The sequence below is a fragment of the Argiope bruennichi genome, chromosome 3 (assembly GCF_947563725.1).
Source record: "Argiope bruennichi chromosome 3, qqArgBrue1.1, whole genome shotgun sequence".
Taxonomy (NCBI): domain Eukaryota; kingdom Metazoa; phylum Arthropoda; class Arachnida; order Araneae; family Araneidae; genus Argiope; species Argiope bruennichi.
The window spans coordinates 70,149,277-70,175,653 of NC_079153.1; the positions used below are offsets into that span (position 1 = coordinate 70,149,277).

A 26,377-nucleotide genomic window follows, 5' to 3' on the forward strand; every position below is an offset into this window, starting at 1 on the left:
ACCATGATGACAAAACTTGTATATAAGCTACTTACTTGATATTATGCAAAATGGATTCTTTGTTAGTAGCTACCAACAACAGACTACCATCTTTAATGATAATTTGGATCAGATATTGATGAGATTTTGTTGCTAATTTATAATATTTATATTATATATATTATAATTATAAAATTATAATATATTATAATATAAATATATTATAATTATAAATGTATAAAAAATACATTTTAATCAATGTATTCAGTTTTTGATTAAAAGAAATTTTTAAATAAAAGTTTAAAGAATATTTTCTTCATGCCTCTCTGTCATCAGTTAACAGGCATTTCAAAGCATGAAAAGACCAATCAGAATTGATGATATAAGCAAATCATTTCAGTACAGTAATTCTGGGTCCAGCTTAAATTTCTCTATTTCAAAAATTTTAAGAGACAAAGAATACCACTGTCAATAACAATATAAAACCAAATGGAGCTGGTTCATATTTGCATAACAAATTACATTTAGAAACAGTAAACATCACAAATCTCAAATTCATAATATTTTGAATAATTCTTTACAGGAGATTTAATTCCAGTGGTACTATAATATTAAAAATTAAATTTGTGTCAGAAGTAACCCCATATTTTGAATTCAAAACAATTCTGCTCATATAAGAATAGCACAAGCAAATCAATTCAAGTATAGATTTATGATTTTGATTTATTTAATCTGGTTTAAAAACCTGCATAACTGTCACATAAGGTATTAAGATACTGTTCAAGAATAATTTTTAGAAAATTAATATATCAGCAATAAAATAAAATTATCATCAGAGTTAAAATATCAAATTTTAATTAATTTTTGAAAGGTTTAAGACATAGTTGAAAGTATTTATTTAAATCATAATCAACAAAACATTATGAATATTTTATTTTATGAGGCAATTTCAGGCTATCCAGGTAAACTGAAAACTACACAAATAGCAATGAAAAGAAAGTTTTATTTACATATTATGTACAATAATATTTTACACATTGTTCTGTCAGTCAATATCTTTAATTTCATCATTGGGACCTGAAATAGAGTAAGTTTTTGTTAAAATATTTTATCAAAATATGAAAAATAAAATTAACATGTTTAAGAAAGATTTGTAAAAACATTATAACAAAATTATGATTTATTATTAAAACACAATCATAATTAAAATGAGTCATAGATGAATATCTATATTTATTAGGTATCTTAGTAATAAATCGAAAACAATATCTTAATATTTATTCCATAATATCCAAATTTTCTAAATTAAAGTTTGACAGCTTTATTAAGGTATCTCCATTTTTACAAATTTTTATTCAACTCAACTTAGATCATGTTTATAAAGAAGGAATTTTTCATTCATTTCAATAAAGGCCAGAATTCTGAAATTGTGTACAATTAAGTGTTTTTGGTGATAATATATTAGTTTAATATTTTTAAAAATATCAACTGATTGAGTAGTTTAAACAATGCATTAAAGGGGGGAGGGGGATTGATTTCAAGATTCCATAATATTTATAATTATAAATTAAAGACTGAAAAAAAATAGAAAATTTTTAAAATAAGAAAAAACTTTTTATTACATTAATAAATGTGTTTATGAGATTTGTATATTAAAACACCAATAATTTGTTTATTTTGATATACAGGATTGCCACATTGAGATATCATTGCAGAAGGAGGTATATACAGGATAGCAAATTAATATTGAGTTTAAAATAAAATATGACAAAAGACAAAAATATTATGATTTTTCAGGATATTATATGCTTTTGGAACACCATGGAAATCATTGAAAAAAAAAATGAAACAAATGTATTCAGGAATATTCTAAGACATTAATATTAGCTACTAGTTTGAAGACAGACATCTGATCATAAATAAAACAAGTATTAAATTAATGGAACCGCTTTTATATAGTTAAAATACTTAAATTTCGATAAATGCTTTTAAGTAAGAATAAATTTCATATCTTTGCTCCATAATAAATATAAAAGAAACAATCTGAAAAATATGGAATACCGCAAGAGGTTTAAAAAACAAACAAATATGGAAAATCTGCATCAATTGTACTTGGAATTAAAATTCATTTAAATGAATAAGTAATATATTCAAGGAGGGGGGGGGATTTCATTGCAACATCAAGTCATCAAAATAAAAAAATATTAATACTGTAGTCATAAAAATAATTAGTCCTAATTAAAAAAACAAATGTAGCCTGCAAAGAGTTTTAAAATTGTTTCACTCTAAATGCATTCAGAATTGCATAGTAGATGCAAATTAGTAACAAATACTCATAGCTTAAAAAAAAAAAGCACTCAAAATGGCTTTTTCCCTCAATTGAATTAATTAGGATTATATATTTATAATTTCTTCGCTTTAAATCTCATTAATAAAATTTATATCCATTTGAACATAAAATGTAATATTAATTCAAAATTGTGAGTAATATATTTCAGAAAATTATTAAAGAAAATTGTTTTAAATTACTACAGAAATATTTAATACTTATCATTCTCTTTCAAGAAAAGTATTTTTAAAGTGCAACTATTCAACATATGGAAAATGGATATATAATAATATCACAAAAGATTCAAATACTATGCATAGCTTGAAAAAATAAAATAATCATGCACTAAGATAAATGACAAAAGTGAAAGGACAATTTAATTAGTAAAATTATTGAATACAAATATAATAATAGTAATTTAAAGCTAATAATTTTTTGATCATTTGTTAATCTTAAATTTTTTAGTACATATTTTTGCCAAATATATCATATTCTGAGAATCACCTTACAAACAACAAAATCATTCAATTTAATAATGTTCATAACAACTGCTCTAGCTCTTTTATTCTCTTCCTCTCAAACACACACAATCTTTACTTTAATGGGATTATATAATTTTACTTCAAAAGTTGTTACTTTGTTAATGACTAAAGCTTATTACTTATCCAATTTATTTTTCATTCAAAAAAAAAAAAAAATCTTTATATTCAACAGATACCTACCATCGGTTTTCGAACATTTTTCTCCTTCATACGAATCTTCTATAAAAAAATAGCAAAAAAGTGTAAGAATGAGTGGAAAATAAATAAAACTATGAGACACTAAAGAATTATAAAAAGAAACAAAATAAACAAAAGACATAATTTAAAACAATAAGTAAATTAAAAAATAGCTATAGTACAGTAAGCTGATGAATACAAACAAAAAGGAAATAAAATATCAAAACAAAAAAAATAAATAATAATTTTAAAAAATTCAATGCAAAATGTTTCTCAAAAAACTAGAAACTTGGCACAAAAGTAATTTCAAAAATAGACTAAAATGAGTCAGAAATTTAATCTTCAAAACATTTTTAAATAATATTTTTATTAAAAATAATTAAAATTGAGAAAAGTGAATAATACAATTTAGAAACTTACTTGATTCTATATAACAAGAGATATGAATGTTAGGTACAACTAAGAGAGTAGGAAATTCAATTATTTTCTTTCCTCTGAAATTTCTTTTTAGACTTTTATTTTGGTTCAATAAAACATACCTGAAAAAAAGTAACTCTTTATTCTAAAAAAAATTTCAAAAAATTTCTAAAACAGACAATTTTTTAAATAAATTCTCTGGTTGAATTGCTTCAAATATCCTAAGTCTTTAGAGCAATACCATTTTTCCAGTCCATTACCAGTCAAGTTAGCAATACCATTTTTTTTAAATTTAAAAGCAAGGGCAAAAAACTAATTTAGAAATTAAAAATAATAAGGAAAACCAAAGAATTCCTCAGATATTCTGTTCTAAATCCTAATTTGTAAATTTTTGCTTCATATGAAAACTCATGAACTAAATAATCATCATAAATTATTAATAGTTTGATACACAGATTTTCGTAGAATAATCATTAAACTGAATATCATAATATTACTTTAAATTTAATTATATTGCATTTAAGCTCATGAATTATTCATTTTATATTCTTGAATAATTAGTATTGATTTTCTTACTGATTGAAATGAATAAATTAAAGTCTACAAATTCACTTTTAAGGAAACTATATTTAAAAAAATTATGCAAAAGTTTGATAAGTGACAAATATTTGAATAAAAAGTTTAACTTGTAGCCACAAATTGTCTTACTTGTTTTCATTAGCTGCCGATGATTCTTTCTTAAGAAACACAGAAACACCTTTATGACCCAATGATTGATAATACATAAGTTTATTGCCAGCAATATCTATAGATTCAGGTAATAAATATTTATCCAAGCATGCTCCAAGTAACATGTCTTCATCAACTCTAGAAAGAAGTGAATAATTTATTTACTTCTTTGCAAGATTTATCAAATGTTATTATTTTAATTAAATTTTTCATGTATTAATTCTTGAGAAATTACAAGAAAGAAAATATAAGTATAAAGAAAATATTCATTTTAAATTTGAAATAATTATAATTACATATGTTTTGCAAATAACTCAATATTTACAAAATTCCTTTTTTTTATATCAAACCTTATTGAGACAGTAGAAATAAAAACATATTGAATTGCGTTATATATTTTCTATGAAGTATCCAATGAAATTTAATAATATAAATTAAAAACTGAGACAAACTAATAATTATCATAACAAACATTAATAATATATATTCAATAGTAAAAATTACATAAATCACTTTACCAAGAAAATTCTACGATTCACTATAAAAAGTTTATTTTCTAATCAAGTTAGGTTTCAAAAATGTAAATTAAAAAAAAAAAAAAAATACGAAGTAACATTAACCATTTTGATTTAAAGAACACATTAGAATTTCTTCTAATTTTATAGCTCTAAATGCCTCCAATAATTTTTATACTTAAGAAAATTGATTGTATACAGTTTTCTTTCATCTTTCTATTTCCATTATAAATTTTGTTAAGTAAATAGTTCTGGAAAATATTCCAATTTATGTTTTTTGATAGAAATCAAAACAGTATTTATGAAACCTTTCCTGATTCAAACAGTTAACTGATTAAATTACTCACTATCAAATATAAATTAGAATTAGGGAGAGGGGGGAGATAAAATAAATGAGATAACATGAAAAAGGAAATTTATATTAACATATCATACAACATATTTAATAGATTTTACATATTACACTATATTTAAAGAATAAAGAAGTGAGATTGCCAACAGACTAACAATCTAAAACCATCTTAAATATTATAATGTAAAACAGTATTAAAATGAAACCATACATAAAGGCAGAGTAGTTGACTTTTAGAAAAATTTCTGATATTAAATTGTTTCTTTTTTTTTTTTTTTTTTTTTGCAAATGCATCTGTTTAACTGGTAAGTAAAGTCTTATCTTGAAAAGCATTACAGAGATGCTTAAAAAGCTCCCTCCTGCTATTATTAAGACTTTTTGATTATTTGGTCTAATGTATGATTCATTTTACATTATCTAATATCTATTTTTTTCTTTCATAAAGCTCATTATTCATCAAAATAGATCATTTCTTTTCTTATAGTCACTATGACAAAAAGATACACTGAAAATATTTTCTAGAAATTCAGATACATTAAAACAGATGCAATAATAAACAAAAGATTAAGACCATTATACACAAAACAGAGCTTAATTAACTTCTGCAGCAAAATTAATTGTACAGAATTTACAACAAAAATAATTGCAATTGATATAATAAAAATTAGGAAGCATATATTTTGATTTTTATTTAATTTATAATTGGTGCTTTCTAAAGAGTTATTCTAAATAAACTTTACTAAATGCAATTTAAATATTTAAAAAAATTATTTACTAAAAAATATTTTTAATTTGTTAAAAATAGAAGAAATTTCATTATCTTACCTATCATCACACGATATAAAATCACACTGTGGAAATTTCCATTCTAGTTTCCAAAATATTCTTCTATCACTAAAATAAATAATTCAGAATTTCATTCTTAGTTTCAAAATATCAAAATATTTATTTCCATATTATTTTATTTTACCTTTTACAGAAAAAAAAAAAAAAAAAAAGATGGAAGTTTGTATGTCAACTTAATATAAAAGAATTTAAAAGCATTTGTTTTAAGCAAAATAAGCCAGCTTAAATCAGGGTTACCACTCAAATCTGGAAAATAAATAAATAAATAAAATCCCCTGTATTTTCCCTTTACATATGCAATATAAGAGAAAATGTGCAAAGAGAACTCATGTTCTAATTAGAATGGAATAACAACAATCTATAGTTTTAATGAGTGAAAAAAGCAAGGTTCTTCTATAAATATGGATTAAAACAGTAAAACTTTTAGGCATGTGATCAAACATTTCTTATAGTATTCTTTACAATTATAAAACCTTCTGGTACAAAGCATTTTTCTTCTTTTTTTAGTTTCAGTAGCTTCACTAGTAATCAAGTAACTTGCAATCATTATTCCAATATCAGTATTCTTTTTTTTCTCAGCCTTAGATTTTTAAATTCATTAAGCTCTATCAAAAATAATTGCCTAATATTTTTGCTTTTTTGATTATGCTTCTTTTAACAATGTTTTCCCTTAACTCTTTAACAAATATGAAAAGGTTTTCATATAAGAAAAGTCATAAGTTTGAATTTTTAAGAAATGGCTGAAGAATATTAGGAATATAAGAGAAGCTAGTTTTAATCATAATCAATTTATAATGATAATTGTAATATTATCACTCATGGCAGATTCTAGAAAAAGACAGATTTTCTACAGATTCTAGAAAAAGGTTGGGTTTTTTTAATATATACATATTCAAATCTATGTATGTCTTTATATTGTTAAAAACTTTTAGACTACTTCCACAAACACTGATATTTTCTACTCAGAGAATAGAACAAAACTTCCATGAAAATTCAGAAGAACTGTAAATTCCAAGAAATCAGTACATCTAGCTAGATAATCTTTAAATTTCTATATACTGCTCTCAGAGTAGCATCTACTTTCCATTCAAAATATTTATCTTCATACTGAAATGTTCAATGGATTATGTGTAGTGCACAAGTACCTGGAATTACAATTTTACAATCATTTTTACAAGGAAAATCTTTTCTGACATCTTAATGTCTAATTTACATTTGATCCATCCTCACCAATTTGTAAAAGTAGCTGTATATCCAAACACGATATAATTTTTAAAAAAAAAATCTCAAACAATTCTTGAACAGTGGCACACCTTAAAAATATTGAATTCTAATATCTTGTGGTGAATCTATTGATTGATTCACACCAATATCTCTTACAGCAGATCCCTTTAATATTTTTGTAAAATGCAGTCAAATCTTTGTCAAAGCCTATTACATTTTTTAAAAATTGTTTAAAGATTTCTTAAGAGATTGTTGAAGAAACAGAGCTTATCTATAACAAATAACATACAACATTTTTGTACGATCTACAATACATTTTTTTTTTTTTTTTTTTTTTTTTTTTACTATTTCACTATGAGTGAACATATGTGAAAATATTTCTGATATATCATTGAATGCATTAAAGGACAAATGTGACACAACAAGTTTTAATGTCCATAAAAGTCAATTTTTAAATTATTGTTCTTGAACTAAAAAGTACGAAATTGGCTTATTTTTAAATATTAAATTTGATGTTTTCAGATTTAGCATATCACCATCTCCTGTATTCCTTTTACTTACAAAGTGCAATATCAATTATGACTTTTCTTGAACAGGCATGCAATTCGGCATGTTTTACTCTCTTGGTATGACTAATAAATAACTGTTTCCCATATCACATAAGCTTATTATCTTTTTACAAGCTGAGCAGTATGCAGCAACAGATTTTGCAACAACTGATCTAACCCATTCAGCAGCTCATTGCTTTAAATGATTCTTTAATCCACTCTGAATAAGCTTACAATTTTTTAAATAATAAATCATTCAATAAATTAACTTTTGCAGACTGAATGTCGCTATTTCTGCCAGAGAAATTTATTCTGTTCTCCCACACAGTTATAGCAAACTTGTGCACCTTCATTAGCTGCAATTCATGAATTTCATGGAAAGAGAACATTTGCCTCTAAAATCGAAATTAGACATATCTATAAAAAAAATGTAAAAGTAAAAAGTGAGTAGAAAAAGGATGGGTTCTGCAACCACACAGTTTCATTTTTGGTGCTACAGCTACTATCTTTTATTCTTAGAATGCATGTATGGTATCTATCACTTTTACTTTGCTAATTATACAAAGTATGGCATTTTTTTAGGTGAAAGGGAGGAGGGAGGAAAAAGGACTTTAAACTTCCTTATTTTCCTGGTTCCCCCAGTACAGTGGCGACCCTGTAAATATCTGTCTCAGATGACTACAAGAATTTCAGATATCCAACAATGATTAAATTCAGTAATTTGAATTATTTTCCTATATATATATATATGAGGGCATTTTAGTTCAGAAATGTTCCTTCAAAATATATTGATAAAAAGAAAGTATTCTACATCTGTAAACATTCTAAATCATCATTTACAGTAGTAACTGGAAATTCTTGATACCAGATAGAAAATATATGACATTCTTTGAAATCTTAGAAGAAATTGTTATAATTGAATAAATAACACTAAAAATACGCAATTTTTCAATTACATTGTTTTATGTACACATTAATTTTTACATAAGTAATATAACTGGAAACACATGCAGATGATACTTAATTGTTATACTGAAGATTTGGCATGTAAAGTTCTATGAATTTTTAAGTATGATATGATTTTAAATGATTCTGCAATAAAGAGATTGACATGAAGTTTTAAGAATTACTTTATGTTTAAATTACAAAAACAAAGGTCTCATACTTTGATGATTTGATATTAATGAACATTGTGAAAAAAATCTTAATGAAAATTGCAGTCAATTAATTATCATTATCTGTATATTGATTTTCATTATTTCTTAATATATCCTAAATATTCTTCATTATTTCCCAAGTATACTATTGAAAAGTTTTGCATTACTAAGAGAAAACAATTATATTAAAAACTAACATCCAATCTTTCATATTACACACACATACGAATGTATGTGCATATCCAATATATAATTAAACATTCTTAAAAAAGCAAGATAGGAAAAAATTTAAAGAGCCAGAAATTAAAAAAAGAGTGAATTTACAAACTTGTATCTTAGAAATGTAGTACTAGCTTTCCTTCTTGCAAACATAAGAGGAAGAATATGAAGATCAATTTTGCGCTCTCTTGCAGCTTTCTGTAATCTATATAGATTCTAAAAGAAAAATTTGATACATGAAAAACAGTGGTTTATATATTATTTAAAGAAAATGGTCTTCAATGTATTAAATAATTCAATTTACTAGACAGCACATAAAATAACTAAAGAATATGAAACAGAGAGACAATATAATAAAACAAAATTTTACAACAGAAATAAAATTAAATAATCAAAGGATTTTGTTAGATTTCTTGATGCCATCAAAATAACATAACATTTTTATTTAACTTAAGTATTGTTTTGTACCAATATGAGAACTACATTCTTTATTTTACATATTTTCATCTCAATTAGTAACTTTTTCAAATTTTTTCTCTCTAAAACCCCTTGTTTGACCTTCTTAATATTCTCATATTTTTATATGCAAAGTTGGAGCCTATTTTATGTGAAAGTGACTTGTTCTTTGTATATTTGTCCAGAACAATTCTTAAAAATTAAAATTAAGAATAGGGAGTACCACTTAATAGCATGTTGCTTTCTACAAAATCCAATGAAACTCGCAATGCCAAAAAACATGCTGGAGTTCCAGAACCGGACATTTATTACTTTAAATTTTCAAAGCAACTTAAGATAAATGGAATCATTCAAGAATCAGCATTCCTTGCAATCACAACAGCATAAATCAATATTTTGTCATAAAATGAATGAATTATAACTTCAAAAATGTACATTACATTAGGCTTTAAATTTTCAATAGAAAAATTATAATAGTTGTACATAATCAATTTAATCTAGAAACATAAATGATTAAACTATTTTTAGTAAAAAACTCTTCCTGTTAATACAAAATAACTCTAACTTAATAACTAATAACTTTAAGCTCTTTGAAGTTTAAAGGATATATTTATGGGAACATCAAATTAATTTACAATTAAGTTAAGAATTAGAAATCCCAAATTCCAATTTTATTTTAAAACTGAAAAACATTTTCATGTAATTTAAGACATTTTTACTATTTCAATATTTATACTAATAAATTCTGTACCATATTTATATATAATATCAAAAATATATGATTAAAAAATAAAATGTATCTTACATGAGGTAAGTAATGCATTAAGCCAAATTTTTTCTTTGATCGTTGAGCATTATCAATAGTGCGACCAATATTTTCCAAAAAGTGATAATCTATTTAAAAATAAAAAAGTAAACAAATTATAACCATTTAAAAAATTTTTAAGTTCTTTTTAGTATAAAGTCAAAATAATAATACATACATGTTGAAAATAAATAATTTTTCTACAAATACATCATCTATATTTATAAACTCACATTATGAATGCCTAGTGTATTAAACATCAAAATGTTAGAAGGTCCAAATTTACAAGCAAAATATTAAAGTTTAAGAAAATGGCCTGTGATTGAAAAAAATTATATTAAATAATCTGTGTTTTAAAACAAAAATGAAGCCAATTAAGCTTAAATATTAAAGTAAATAATTAAAAGTTACAAATTCTTCCAGTTAATGCAGATTGTTGATAAAGAATGGTAGTTGAAATACAACACTCTTTTTAAAAACGATTTTTTTCTTTTTTATATATATATAACTATAACTGAAATTTTGAGAATTTGGTTCAAAATTATTCAACAAGAGAAGTTAATGCAAACTATTACAATTAAAGCACAAAAGTTACAGATATAAATTTTATGTTATAAATCAAACATAACAAACTCTCTCTGTCACATCAACTTTTTTTTGGAAGCATCTGTATTACTTCAAAAATTCTGACCACAAAAATAATAAATTGCATTAAATAGAGTTGGTGACATTTGACAATATGTAGAGAGACAGATGTGGTTAAATGCCTATCAATGATATGTCTAATGTTTTTGTACATTATAAAATTACAAAAAAAGCTTCATAAAACTAAAAAAAAAAAAATCAATATAAAATAATATGCAATAAATATTTTATTGTATACTGATTTACTAAATATTTAAAATTTAAGTTCTGTTCAAATTGAGCAATTATTTCGAAATACCATAGGTTTATATTATGGAATATTTATATGAGTGTAATATATTTCAAAAAGCTTTCGATTACTGGCAATTTGTTACTAACTATAGAGAGCATATTTAAACACACCAATCAAAGAAATTACCCAGAAAAAATATTCAGAAGTGGAAATCAAAAATGACAATTTAATAAAATTACCACTTAATAAATGGCGCTCATGAAATTCCTCTATTGGTATATAAGCTGTTTTATCTCTAACTCCATCACATCCACTTTCATCTTTGTGTACTTTCACACATTCCAAGGAACATGAAAAAGTAGAGCATTTTGGACAACGATACTTTGAAGGTTTATCACATATTGTACACAAGCTAAGGAGAAAAATTCAAAAATAAATACTATAAAAATTATGTTAATTTGAAAATCTCATTTTAGAGTTATAAAATAATCAATGATTATTATAATTACAATGCATTAGTAAAAAAAACACTAATTTTTAAAAACGAAATGCAAGTAAAATAGAAATTTAAAATTTTACTTTTCATAAACTGTTCCTGGAGATGATGGACTTTCACTTCTCTCATCAAGATCCTCCATGGCTTGCTGGAATGTCTTTAGCTTTCTTAAATAATTACGATTATTCTGTAAAATAAAATAAGAAAATAAATGATAAACAAATTAAAGAAATTCCTGAAAATATTAACAATATGTAAAATAGCTTAAAAATCTTAACTACTCAAATACAAAAATGAATTTATCTATAAACACAATTTAAATTTTTTAAAAAAATAGACCATTCTGAAAAAAAAAAAGGGGGGGGGGAGAAATATTTTATCATTATATTACAGATTTGAAATAAAAGTTTTTCGTCCAATTCATATATGAATGCATTTCTCAAATTTGAGATCACTTTACTAATTGAACAAATGCTTAACTTTTTAGATGTCATTATCAATAGTTGCTTTAATAGAATGAATATCTTATATAATTAAGTGCTTTCAAATTATTCCGTGAGAAGAAAGAAGCTTATCAATGTTCATTTCTTTTTAATAGGTATAGACCCAATCACATTATTTACATAGCAGCAGTTAATTTGACTATAAACCACAGAAATCTTGAATAAATTATCAGAAATGTTTGCAGATGACCAAAAATATTGCTATTTTAATTTTCTATGTCATCTATTGAAGTACAGAATTAAATTAATTCCACAAATTTTTCAGTTGTAACAAATGAGTTGTGACTGACATCTGTGTTCCACTGAAATTAAAAAACTGTAAACAAGCATTACATAATATTTTGGAAAATGCTTCAAATAAATTAAGAGATTACATGAATTTGTAAACCATAACCCTGTAATTAGTAAGATTATCAGTGCTTCAACATTAAAATTTTTTTTAAAATCAGCAAACCAGACCTCATATTTCCTTCACTTACCTTCCCCTTTCATGTTTATAAAAATGTTTCATGTTATAAAATCAATGATTACATCTATTATTTCAGCACGCATAACCAAAAATAAACTTATTTTAGCATTTTTTATTATCTTTTAACTTTTATTAAGAAAAAGATTGTCATTTGGATAAATCAATTTAAAAAACATAACCTTTTCATTACTTCAATGTACTGTCTATGGAATGAATCAAAACTAAACAAAATAGTTTGATTTTAGAAAAAAATAGATAACTCGCTAATCATTACAATTCAATATGATTCTCTCCCATAATCAAATGAAGTAAATTAGACACCATAATTTAAATAAATAGAATTAAAAGAATGGTTTTTTTAAATTTAATGTATTGTTTCAAATATTTGAAATCTAAATACTGAATCTCAGGCTCCTTTTTAACTTTTGAATTATGTAGACTTTTATTTTCCAATAATAATTCTAAAATGTGTAAAATCCAAAATGCTACTTCAACAAATTTCCTTTTAAAATAATGATTTCAGAAACTTTCATGCACCTTCTTCTTCCTGCTTCCTTCCTCAGACTGTATTTCCAGCTAGTCATAGTTCTTACAAAGATATCTTAATAATGGGCGAAAATTGAACTCTTTCCATAACATCATGAAGAAAAAAATATATTGTAAAAGAGCGACACAGCTGATTTTCCTTAACTCAAAAAATGTTTCACATCATGCTTCACATTTTCATAATGTTTTACATTTTAATGTTAAAACTTGATTTAAAAGGTAGTAAAATGTTTTCCCACTCACCTGCATTAAAGGTTTATTTATGACCAAAGTTAAAAATGTTTTGAATAAAAGGTTTTATATCCTACCAAATCTATAAATACTGCCACAATTTTGTAACGTTTAAATGCCCGAATCATAATTAAACTTTATTTTATGACTTTTAATTCTGTTATATTGACTTTTCATTTTAAACAGAAAGTGATGAAAAGCAATGTAAGTTCATAATATAAAAATAATGCAGAAGGATTACACAATTCTAAACCAACCCAAGTAAAAGAAACAATAAATAAAAATATCTAACTAAGACAAGTTTTATTTGTTTATATCCATTCCACATAGCATGACATATTACAAAACTATTCACTTTTAGTATGAAATTGAACCATAAGTGATATAAAATTCTATTGTGGAACTAGTTCCTCACTTAAACACTTGATTTCAGAATAAAATCTTTCTACTTTCAATATTCACATATTTTGATATAAGTTTTCAATAAAAAAATTAGACGTTTTTTTAATTATTTTTGTAGTTATCTTTATATACTTGATTTCATAATCTAAGCAGAAATCACTAAATGAATTACCAATAATATAATATTAGATTATCTGTTTTTGAATTTGTATGTGACAGTAAATTGTAACATGATCATAATATTGGAATAATTTACATTACTCACTGATTAGCAAGACAAAAGGAAATAACAATAACCAGACTTAAATATAAAACAAAAATCCAATAATCGATATTAACATAAAATTAAAATGACGCATTCAGTCATTAATTTTCAGCAAATATTAATGATTATTAACTAAAAAGTATCTGATTTGATAAACCAAAAACAGAATTTTATCAACATATATAGATAGTAACCTTTCAGCATCTATAATGTCATTCATACAATGAAATTGAATAACATATTTTGGTGGTAACAATATAAAAATCTTGATTACCCTAAGTTCGTTACAATATTTTGTTTCTAACAGCAAAATATGTTATTCAATTCTACTATTCTATATATCAGAAATGACACAGGCTTGGGGAAAAAAAAAAAAAAAAACTTCATAAATATTGAATTGTGCTAAACAAGATAAACTGAAAATAAAATGAATAAATTTATACAAAAAGTATCCAAGATATTAAAAATATTGCAAAATTATTATATAAAAGAAAATTAACATCTTAAGAATGATAAAATTTAATTCTAAAAAGACAGAAATTCATATTTCGGCATAAATGTATCATGTCTGATATATACGGAGATAAAAGTGAAGAAATAAAAACTATGTTTTCCTACAAAATTAAAGCTGATCTAAATCTTAAATGCTACTCAAGATGAATGCATGTTTGTTGGTGATCAACAGTGGTAATAAAGTTATCAAATTTGACACAGATGTACTATGGATACTGAATGTTATGTAACTAACAACTTTTTTTTTTCAAAATTTTAATTACTTAAAATTTGAGGCAAATTATAATGTTTTTAAGTTCTATCCCACAACAATAATTTTTATACCATTTTAAAGTACAAATATATAAATTTCTAATGACATAGGTTAAAGCATTGTATAATATTTAATCTAATTTTTTTTAAAAATTAATTATTATGATAAGCTGCCAAAGTCACTCAAAGGGAACACTATACATATACCCTATATAGTCAAATAAGAGAAAAATAAATAAGACCTCGAAGAAGAATGGAATGGACATAGAGAAGACATTTCTTGGTTCACTCACCAATAGAAAATGTTTTTTTTTTCATGGAAATTGAATTTTTTATGAGCTTCTTTAACAATATTAAATTTGTAATAAGCAGTTTTTTGGAGAGATATTATGAAATCTTCAGTTTCATTTCAAAGCTTAGAAGCCAAATAAGCCTTTCAATTAATTAAACTAAAAAACATAAATAGAGAGAACTGATGATAACATTATAATAAAATAAAATTTAAATAGTTTTTAGATCACATAAATGTTTTATTTTATTAATTTAAACTATATAATATACATTCATAAAATAAATAACACATATATAATAAATGCACCTTAAAAAAGCATCAATTCTTTTAAATGTATCATATCTTATGATATGGTATGATTCATAAGAATCATGACATACTTTATTTCAAATATCTCTTTTTCTTATACCTTTTTTTACTTGAAATCAAACTGTTTGAATAACGCTACATGAAATTTAAATCAATTCATGAAAAGTGCTAGGCAACGTCAATCGTTTATAATTATTCCAACAGAAATTATTTCCCAACTATCTAACATTGAAATGTGTAACTTATTGTAAACATTTGTTTGAATCGTCAATCTTATACATCGCCTTGCTTACAAATAATAATCCATCATGTTCATGTTACTTCAAATAAAAATACCATTTTAGGATGGCTATAATTTGAAATTATGAATGTGATGTATTTAACAATAATGATTACTGTCAACAGCTTTTGCATTTTATAACTAATTACATGGGTCGATCCAGTTGGTCGTCTAAGCCGGCTACTAATTTAAAAATTAAACTTTGTCAAAACTTTTAAACAACATAATAATCACAAATCTATAATTAGAAATAGAGCATAGAATGTAATAATGGACTAACATTTTTTATTAGAAATAAAACACATTCAGAAATACATTTAATTCAATATGTTATTAAAATAAGAAAACAACTGAGAGAACTTACTGAATGGAAATGAACAATAAACCAACACAATACTATACAATTTCAAATACCATGTGCTCAAAACGACTCCAAAACATTGCAAAAGTCGAGACTCGTTAACCGGAGGACGCTTGAACCCCCCATTTGAAGTTGAAAGGGGGGAGAAGTGGGGGGGAAGCAGCACTGGAGGACGGATTTCATTCCGCTAGTGATGGAAATGGGGGAATCGATGTATGGTTGCTTTCGGAAAAGCTTTTTTCGCCAAAATTTGAAAATTTATTTACCCGCCAAGAATGAAGCGCATTTTTGGAATGTATAGGGTGGAGTGTGGTCGAATGTCGGTTGGATCTATGATGAAGGCAGACCTTATTTATGCACGATCTTTTTTAATAAAAGAATAATACCGTGTTATATTATATTTATTTTTGCTAATAATCAAGTTTTATGAATCTAATTTTTGACTAGAAATTAATGTTGACTGTGGCTGAGAACAGTGGGAACTTGGGAAAGCTGAATTTTCTACAGGCGCCTTCTATTTATAATTAATTAAATGGCAAGAAACTAATATGTTAACTCATAATTAAATTCTATCTTCTATTGGTTTGTTAAATGAAATTTAAAGATTTCACAAAGTAATGGAATGAACTTATAAGTTTCTTTTAAATTCTTAATGGAAGCTAAAAATTATGCTTTATTCGGAATACAAATTCGATGTAGTTTTCATTTTATTTCTTGCAATTTGGCTGTATTCATTGGAAAGTATTTTAGTTTTTTTATACTATTAATTTTAATGCCCATATTTTGTTTGCTGTTGTACAAAGCTATATGTTTTTTTTTTTAAATTAGCTAAAAAAATTTTTAAATGATGCTTTTAAAAAATTATATATATATTTTTTACCTAATTAAGTAATAAATTAGTGTTATAGAACATTTAAAACATTTTTTATAACTGCAGGCATGCTTTGATTTTGTTATTTGCTAGTATTTATAGTAGCAATAAAGCATTTATATTTTGTGGTCTAAAAATTGCAATAATAAAAATCTGTAATCTCTTTCTTGCAGTTTTGTCCATTCTTTTTTTTTTTTTTTTTAATGTTGATAATGTGCATGATGAACTCTTTAAAATGTGTTTTCAAATTGAATAATTCATACTTGTAAAAATATGCATTATAAAGATATATATATTATTTTAGTTAAGTTTTTGATAAAATGTGGCTTATTCTCCTTTAAGAAAGTATGATAACCAAAAATCCTCAAAGGAATCATCAAAATATTCAATATTTTCTATTTAATAAAAACTAATTTTTGTTTTGTTAAAATAAGATTTATATTGAATTAAAAATATATGCATAAGCTGATTAATATTACATGATTTTAAAAAGTACTTTTTCAATACATATATTTCTTATTCTAATTTATTAATTTTTTTTCGTAAATGCTTAATACATTTATTTACGCATACAGCAATTTAATTCTTCTTTTAATGCTAAAAATCAGAATTTTGATTGAAAGTAGCCAAACAGAATCAATTATTTCTAATTATACGATTGGTGTAATAATATTTTAAAAGAAAATTTGTATTAAAAATTCTAATATCGTGGATAAATTTGTTCTAAATGTTGAATTTTCTACTTTTATAATAATGCACAGAAGTTAAAACTTTTAAAGAAAATTTAGAATGTAATTTTTAATTTCAAAAAATAAAAATTATTTTTTAATTTAATATAAAAATATTAGTGCATTCTAAATTAGTCAATAGAATTTTCAATTAAATTGTAAAATATCATTTGTTAATTTTTGCATAATATTTAAGTCATATTTTATTCAACCCTTATATTTTCTCAAGAAATTTTTCTTTTTTGAAGCTTAATTTCTTCTCATTTTGATTTTCAATAATAATTCATGAAATAAAAATGATTTGCTTCACAAGCATTCATTATTGTAATATACAAATATATATTAGTTAACCATTAACAAAATAAACATTTACTCCACCTTAAAAAATGCTATACTAATATTGTTTTAACTTATTCAAATGAGTGGATAAATACCAAGTAATGAATAGTTCTGAGATATTGTGTAAAAAAAAATTATAAAAGATGATAAAAATCCTTAAAACTTATATAGTTTATATACCTACTTTATCTTTTAGAATTAAGGTTTTGACTAAATTATTAAAAAAGACAATTTCTATGAGGATATAGAAGGAAAAAAAATGTTTTAGGAAAATAAAATGGGAAAATAATTTTTTTTTGTTTTAAAGTAATGAATAATTACAATGGAATAATGAATGTTAACACTGTTTATGTTAAATTGAAAAAAATTATTTACAATTTAGAATCAATAATAAAAATAATCATAATCTCTGAATCAAATTATCTGCAAATTAATTTGCTCAATAGGAATTTAGTAACTTGGAGAATACGACTTTAGTCACTTGGAGACTTTAAATCAACTTCCATTGTCCCCATTACTAAAACATAAAGAAAGGCTGATTTCCAAAAATAATTTAGAATTGATTCAATTCACCTTCAGTAAAAATTTTAAACTACTGACACAAGTAGGTTAAAACTGTCTGAGTGGTTTAACTTACATATATCAATTGGATCAATAAAAGAAAATAGATGGCAATCAACTGAAGACAGATTTTATTCATTACAGAAAAAAGGATGGACAGAGAATGAATAATATCAGAAGGATCACAAAATATGTTCTGATCATTGTTTTGATGAAGGAGTTTATATGAAACCAGTATTTTAAAAATCAAAGTAGTTTTGTACATTTTAAATGCAACTGAAAGAACTTCCTGGGCCATTGTATTCACAAAAGAAGAAAAAAGAAATCTTTTAGCATATGAAAGCAGTTGAACTTGGATATGTATCATATAATTGGGGACTTCTAAAGAGATAAAGAGAACTTGACAGGAAAAAAAAAATAAACTTAATGAACAAAGAGAAAGCACAATCATTTACAATTGGAATATATGATATAATATATTCTCAAAATATTGTATCAAAGCTGATAATCTATGCAACTCCTCTCAAAATTCAAATTCTACCTCTAAAACATGATTCTTATTAATGCTTAAACCACAGCCTGAAAATTGGAAGGAAAAAAACTGTAAACAGTATCTTTCACTTTTGTTTCCAATATCATTTTTTTAAAAAAATCTTTCTTTTTTATTTAGTTAAAATTACTTTTTAAAAAATCGTCTACCTCATTATTATTCATTGTAACTAAAAAGAATTTAAATTAAGTATGTTAAATGTATGATGTGTTATTCTTTGTTTTTTTATTAATTTTTTAAAAATTTTATGAAATAAAAAAAAAATGATATGCTTCCCTCCCTTTCTCTCTTTTATCTTTATACTTTTTCTGTCTCTTTATAACATTAGCATATAAGATCATACAGTTTTTTTATATGAATACAATTAATTGAAAAATAAATAACCATTGTGGATATTTATCCTTAAAATTAGATACCTGAATGCCATCACTAATCAACTCGCACTAAAAGAAAATTTTACTTTTGAAGAAAAATAATTATTTTGCGAATAAAAGAAACCTTGGTTAATGCTTCAGAAGAAAATTTCATAATTTCCACATGTATTTTTTGAAATTTTAAATACTAAATCTGAATGATAAAATGGTATTTTAACAAAATTTCGAATATGGCTGTGTTAATTTACCTAAGCGTTTTTATTGAACAAATAAAATATCTTGAAGGGTACGAGAAATTGTGTTGTTTCAAGATGTCATAAGGAATTGTTTACCTCGTTTGTAGATTTTTCAGCTACTACTGCAAACATAATATTCCATTTTTTTTTCAAAGATTATTGTTATCAAATAATATTATTGCTGTCATACTTTTTTTTTTTTTTTTGTAATCACTATATTGCATACAAACAAACATGTAATGTTGAGTGACAGAAAAAACAACTTTAAATTAATTACAAAAGAATAAATTCATCTTTACTTGATTAGTTAAATTTTGATAGTCTTGGGAATGAAATGAATTTTATTACAATAATAAAAATTATTGTAGAAATACATTCTAAAATATTTTTTTAGTTTATTTATATTAAAAAGACAATTGTATGATAATGAAATTGAGATCAATAAAAGGATTTTGATATTAAGTTTGGAAAATGGTGTTAGTATCATTTTTGCACAATAATATATTTGGGAATTATAAGAGGAAAACATCAACATTTTGTTTAGTTAAAATTATAACTGGAAATTTTGATGCATTGCATCAAAGCACACGCTTTCATCTTTTAAAGCATGTTTGATAGATTTTCAGTTTCTGGAGTCGGCAGTCTGTCTTATAATTCATGTTAAAGTATAGATAAATATATGAACAACTATATATTTCTTCAGTAAGATTGAAATTACAATTGCATATCTGTATATTGACCTAATGTTATTCTTTGATTTGATATCCACCGGAATGCAGCATCTTGTAAAATTTTTATTCATCTACTATTCTATTTAAAAGTGAAGGGTTTTTTTTTTATCAATTAATTTTAATAAACATTATTTTGATATTTTTCTCTTTTTTCTTTCGCATTTTAATCACCAAAATAAAATTGCTTAAATGTAGTTTCTCAAAGAAAGCTTATTTGCAGAAAATTATTTCTTAGATAGCGCAGTAACCGATGCTTTTATGAGCATAAAGAAAGAAAAATAGATACTTATGACAGTTCTGTAATTGATTTTTCCACTTCCATCTATTTATCTATCTCTGCTGCTTTTGAAAAGCTACCCCAATTTGCTTACGGCAACAAAACCACCGGGTGGTGGTAAGCAGATGCGCTCTTATCTAGTATCATATGTGCTAAAATTGTAGGATTAACGGAATTTAATTAGCTTTTAGAGAAAACTTGGTAAACAGTTAGAAAAGCTGTAGGGAATGCATAGTTCTCATTCTTATAATGTGAGTGATTGATGGATAATGATTCTTTTTTTATGGGATAATCACCATTTTTCCCACGCGAAACTTGATAATTACACTTTAACCCATGCCTGGAGATGGGAAAATTCAGTGAACTCATGATCTAATTTCCTTCAAACAAATGCCTTCATTTTATAAAGGCAAATGAATACATTTTTATTGAATTAAAAAAAAGACAAATTAAGGAATAATTAAACAGATAGTTATTTGTTTACACAAATGATATAACAAAGTATTTGACATTCGCATTGGTCTGTGAATATCCATTTTGAACGGATGATTTTTAAGTAAAGTTGATTAAACCGAATCTAATTTTCCCTTGTAGCATATAAATATTACAAACACTTGATAAAGAATATTGGAATTATTATTACGATTTATTTCTTATTTAATACTTTTTTTATCGATGTATTTTAGTCAGTTTTTGAGTTCGCTGTTTTGAGCTGCATTTTAATATAGTTAATGTTTTGATAGCAATAATGGACAAAACCATTTTTTATACAACCATGTCGAATGAGTTTTATTTCAATATATAGTATGTATAAATATATATATATATATAGAGAGAGAGAGAGAGAGATTAATTAAAATTATAGTTGTAAATTTTGATAAATTGCCTAAAAGTACACATTTTTATCCTCTAAATCACGTTTGCTAAATGTTAAGCTTTGGGGCGGCAGTCTGTCTTGTAACTCATGTTAACATATAGATAAACACATTAATAATTATATTATTCTTCAGTAAGACTGAAATTACGAACGGGTATCAGCATCTTACTCTAACGTTATTCTGTTGATTTAATATTCATTAAAAAGGACCGAGAAGAGCTATTTGGAAGGCAGCATATAGCAAAATTTTTATCATTTTTATTAATCTGCTTAATGATCAAGATTTTTAACCAAAAAATTTTAATAACATGAGTTTTATATTTTCCTCTTTCTTGTTTGGTATTGTATTCATCAAAGAAAGAAATCGCTTAAAAGTAGCTTCTCAAATAAAGGCAATCGTTTGCAAAAATAAATTCAAGTTAAAATATCGATTTTTATTTATTTTTTTATTATTTTTTTTTTTTATTGGCCTCAATTTTTCATTCGGTTGATATGTCTAATTTTTCTGAAAAGGATGTTGCATTATTTACAAAAATTTTAACATGATTAAATTTATAGATTGGATGTTGTCTCTGAATTAAGTTAGAACATTTATAAGGCAAAAACATATTCGAGATTTCTGAAGGCTAGACCGTTCGACCGAAAGTTGGTTCGTAATTTGAATAATAAATGTTCACTAAGAAAAGTTTTTAAAATTGCAAATAGGTTTTTTTCTTTAAAAATTTATTGACCTTTTAACCCTTCGTCTCAATAACTTCGGAGCGTATTGTTGCATAGAAGTCATTCTTATGCCATTTTAAAATTCAAAATATTAATTATTCAGTGATATCAATTTTATTTCTGTGTAATTTCTTTTCATATTTTAATTAAATATTTTAAAGAATATTTTATAATAATACTTTCTAGTACCTTTGTTACAGGGTTGGTCTTAGAAAACGCGAGGCCCAATCTGAAACTATTTTCTATAATACTTATTTCTAGACAATTTTTACCAGTTATATAAAATAACTTTTGTAAAAAAAAAAAAAAAAAAAAAAAAAAAACATTTTTTAAAAGATATTCTAATTAGTGAATTAAAAGCAGATTTAAAAAAAATTTAATTGATTTTTTTAAATTTTTAAATTATTGTTACTATTTCCCTTTGGCAACTAGCTGGTTTGCCTAGAATTAACATTTGCTTTTCAATTAAATATTTTATGTAACTTGCTCTCTTAATAGATTCTCGAGCAAAATGTTTTTAAGCTTCAAATTTTTATAAACATATCACCGATACTATTATAGAAGCCTTTCCTTATTCTGTTCGTTCTTCGATGCCTTTCTCTAATTTTCTATGAACTCCCGTAAAATGTAAACTTGAAATTGAAGCCGGAATTGATAAAACTTCAATAAATACATTTTTTAAAAACCAAACACGTCTTTAAAAAATATATGAGTTCAGAATTAATATCTAATTTGTATTACAGAATATTTACATATTTTATGAATTAAATAAAAACATAATTCAATAATATTTTCTTTGGCCTCGTCATAAAATTTTATTTTTAATTTTGCTTTCTAAAAGATTTAAATGACGTAATATTTTATTTTATTTCAATTAAAAAAGTACTTCTGTAAACGATTATGAAGTCTAAATTTTATACGATCCTTCAGACCTAGGAATCCTATTCCGTAAAATAATCTTGACCATCTAACGTTTCCATCTTTGCGGCAAATCTGACCGAGTTATAAAACCTTGAATATCCTTTAGGACAATCAAAAATGTAATTATTTTAGATTGATCAATCTTGGGGAAACTCAAGGCACTGATTTTGTATCTTCGAGGCAGTCAATGGAGTTCCGCGTTTTTATAAAACAGTGACATTTAAATTGTCATAATTCACTCAGTTTTGGTCACAATAGGACGAACTTTTTTTTATATAATATAACAAAATATATAAAGAAAAATTATTAAAAGCATGCCTCATATTTAAGTCAACTCAACATGGGAAAATAAACCAAACCTTTATATTTTGGTCATATCAGTGGGAAAAGGCTAAGATGAGGTATTAGGAGCAACAATGTAAATGGTTTCAGTTTCTCTTCAGTAATAAAATACAATGTTGTAAAATAAACTTAAAAACTTTTAAAAAATAAAAAAAAAATTATATGGCAAAAAAATTTTCATCATTAAAAAGATAATGTTTTGAATTTTAAGATGCTGTACAAATTGTTTTTCTGCTATAATATTTTCAGAAATTATTGCAAAAACACCAAAATTTCACAAATTTTAATTAACTGAAAATTCAAAAATTCCCACCGAAATTTCAAATTTCCGCACTGAATATATGTGCAAAATTTGGTTGTTATAGATCAAACGATTTTCCCTGTACAGCACCAATACAAACACACACAAATTTATCTTTATAATTAGTGCAGATTATATGCATTATGTAATTTAAAAATAAATTGTTTTTTTTTTCTCATATTCAGTACCGGATGACACTACTCATGTGAAATTAAAAATTAAGTAAATTGACAAGTTAATTTCTAGCAAAATTATGTATAGTCATAGAGAATACAAACGTGTAGTGCAATTTTGAACGGTGTCACTTGAGAGGGTGAATAAAAATTCCATAACAAAACTTCATCTTTACAAACATGAAATGCATTATCTACTAATAATAAAGCGTACTATTAGTAGAGCGATCTCTACTAATAATAAAGATGAATATGTGTTTGCGCGTCTGTATATCTGGGTGTTGACGCTCTATTAATCAAACCGTAAGACATATAGCTACCAAACTTAGTACGCACTTGCTATGTTGGACGGATAAAATGTGCACTTCGGAGCAATTTTTTAAAATTTCATTTAGAATTTTAATTAATTAAAAATTAAGCAAGTTCTTGATGTTTTTTCACCTCGATAACTTTAGAAAATATTACAGTATAAATGTTATTTTTATATATTCAGAAATTTTTTTTTCAATGATTGTAATTTTTTGCAGTATAAATATCTTTTTCATATTTAATCAATTTTCTAAAAATATTTTAGACATATTTTCCAGCAAAAATCTTAAGAATTCCGAGCAAATATTAAACGTATCAAGAATAATTATACAAAAGCATAAGAATTCTTGATGAACACCAAAGTTATTATTAAATTTGCAAAAAAATGTTCAGTTTTCGTTTTACTGTGCGAATTATTATTCTGTCCTTTAAAAAAATTATGACTGGCAAAGCTGATCTCAGGAAAGTAAGCAATATAATTATCTAATTCTGCAAAAAAAAAAAAAAAACCCTGAAAAATTTACATTAAAAATATTTTTAATATGAAGAAAAATGCCAATTTCTGTTTTACTCTAGGTTAGAAATTAGATTGTATTGTTAAAAGACTAAAAAAAAAAAAAAAAAAAAAAAAAAAAAAAATGCATCCTCGATGGTTAGTGGCGTTGGCAGAAAATAAGGAAAATGCATAGTAAAATGAGTAGAATCATAGAAGTCTTCTAATATAATATTTATTATAGACTATCTATCAAAATTTGAAGCTTATAAATAATTTGCTTAAGAAGCTATTAAGACCTAGTTACGTAAAGTATTTAATTGAAAATTTTAGCGGCCATTAACGTTGGCTAGTCAGTTATTCAGTGACTAGTATTAAATAAAATGTTGCTATAGATATAACTCAGCAATAGAATTGAAATCACAAATAGAAATTAACGCTAAATAGAAAATGATTAAAACGTGTTTTTCACACGGATTAATAAACCAAACATACTCGTAAATTTATATATACTTTAAAACATATGCTTTAATTTTTAATTCATGAATGCACATAAGCTAGCCAACAAATGGACAAAAATTTGTATACTATTTGTAATAAGTAAATAGGTCACTATACTATTTATTTCAGTGACTTAACAAAGATTTATGAAAATTCTTTATTTGGTACAAAAAGAAAATTGAAATGCAAGAACATTGTCAGAAATAAATAATTTTTAGGACTTACATAAAAAATAATTGAAAATTCATAGATCATTATTGTCGTTTATTATTAGGGAGCAATTTTTCTAGTTTTTATTTCCTTTTGCGAACTTTTTATATAAATCCGAAATCCAGCTGATTTCAGATCCAATCGATATAACTGCCCAACAATTTAAGCGTCCTTGCTGAATTAATGATCGTAAGTTTGTTTTATAATTAATGATTTAATGATCGTAAGTATGTTTTATAATTAATAATTTAATAATCGTAATTAATTTCAAGTTGGAAAACTTTCTTTCTACAAATGCTAAAGAAACTGAAACTGTCAAGATAATCCGTAGATGAATATATAAATTTGAAATGCGTCTTGTTAAAATAGTGATTAATAAATAAAAATGATAGAATATCCATATCTACCATAATGAAAAAAAGTTTTAAAAATTAAAAAAAAAAAAAAAAAAAAAAAAAAACTTATTTTTGTGAGCATTTGAGCTCGCAAAAGTTAAAATAAAATTCTTAAAAATAACCTTTCAGGATTACAGGAGAATTCGAATTAAGAACAAATATCTTGTTTTTGAATAAATTCAGTGCAGAATAATAATTTCATAAATTCACATTTCCTAGTTAAAAGGCTTTTATTTAAAAAATCCTTTATTCAAATTTTATAGAAAACACCACTTATATAATGAACTAGAATCCAATGCATAAAATGCTAATTATTTTTTAAAGAAGAAATGCCTTGAAATTTTTATTTTCTGCTCATGAAAAGTTTCGCCACAGAT

The 26,377-nt window shown here is 24.4% G+C and overlaps 1 protein-coding gene across 1 annotated transcript; it reads right to left on the minus strand.

Moving 5' to 3' along the window:
- Positions 1–964: 964 nt before the first annotated feature.
- Positions 965–16,187, minus strand: LOC129963458 (box C/D snoRNA protein 1-like). The gene is made up of 10 exons (XM_056077853.1): positions 16,095–16,187; positions 11,752–11,855; positions 11,412–11,584; positions 10,296–10,384; positions 9,144–9,250; positions 5,866–5,934; positions 4,153–4,311; positions 3,448–3,566; positions 3,031–3,069; positions 965–1,056 (listed from the first exon to the last, which is right to left on the minus strand). The coding sequence occupies exons 2-10, from the start codon at positions 11,808–11,810 to the stop codon at positions 1,025–1,027; spliced, it is 846 nt and encodes a 281-aa protein (XP_055933828.1). The 5' UTR covers positions 11,811–11,855; positions 16,095–16,187; the 3' UTR covers positions 965–1,024.
- Between the last annotated feature and the right edge of the window lie 10,190 nt (positions 16,188–26,377).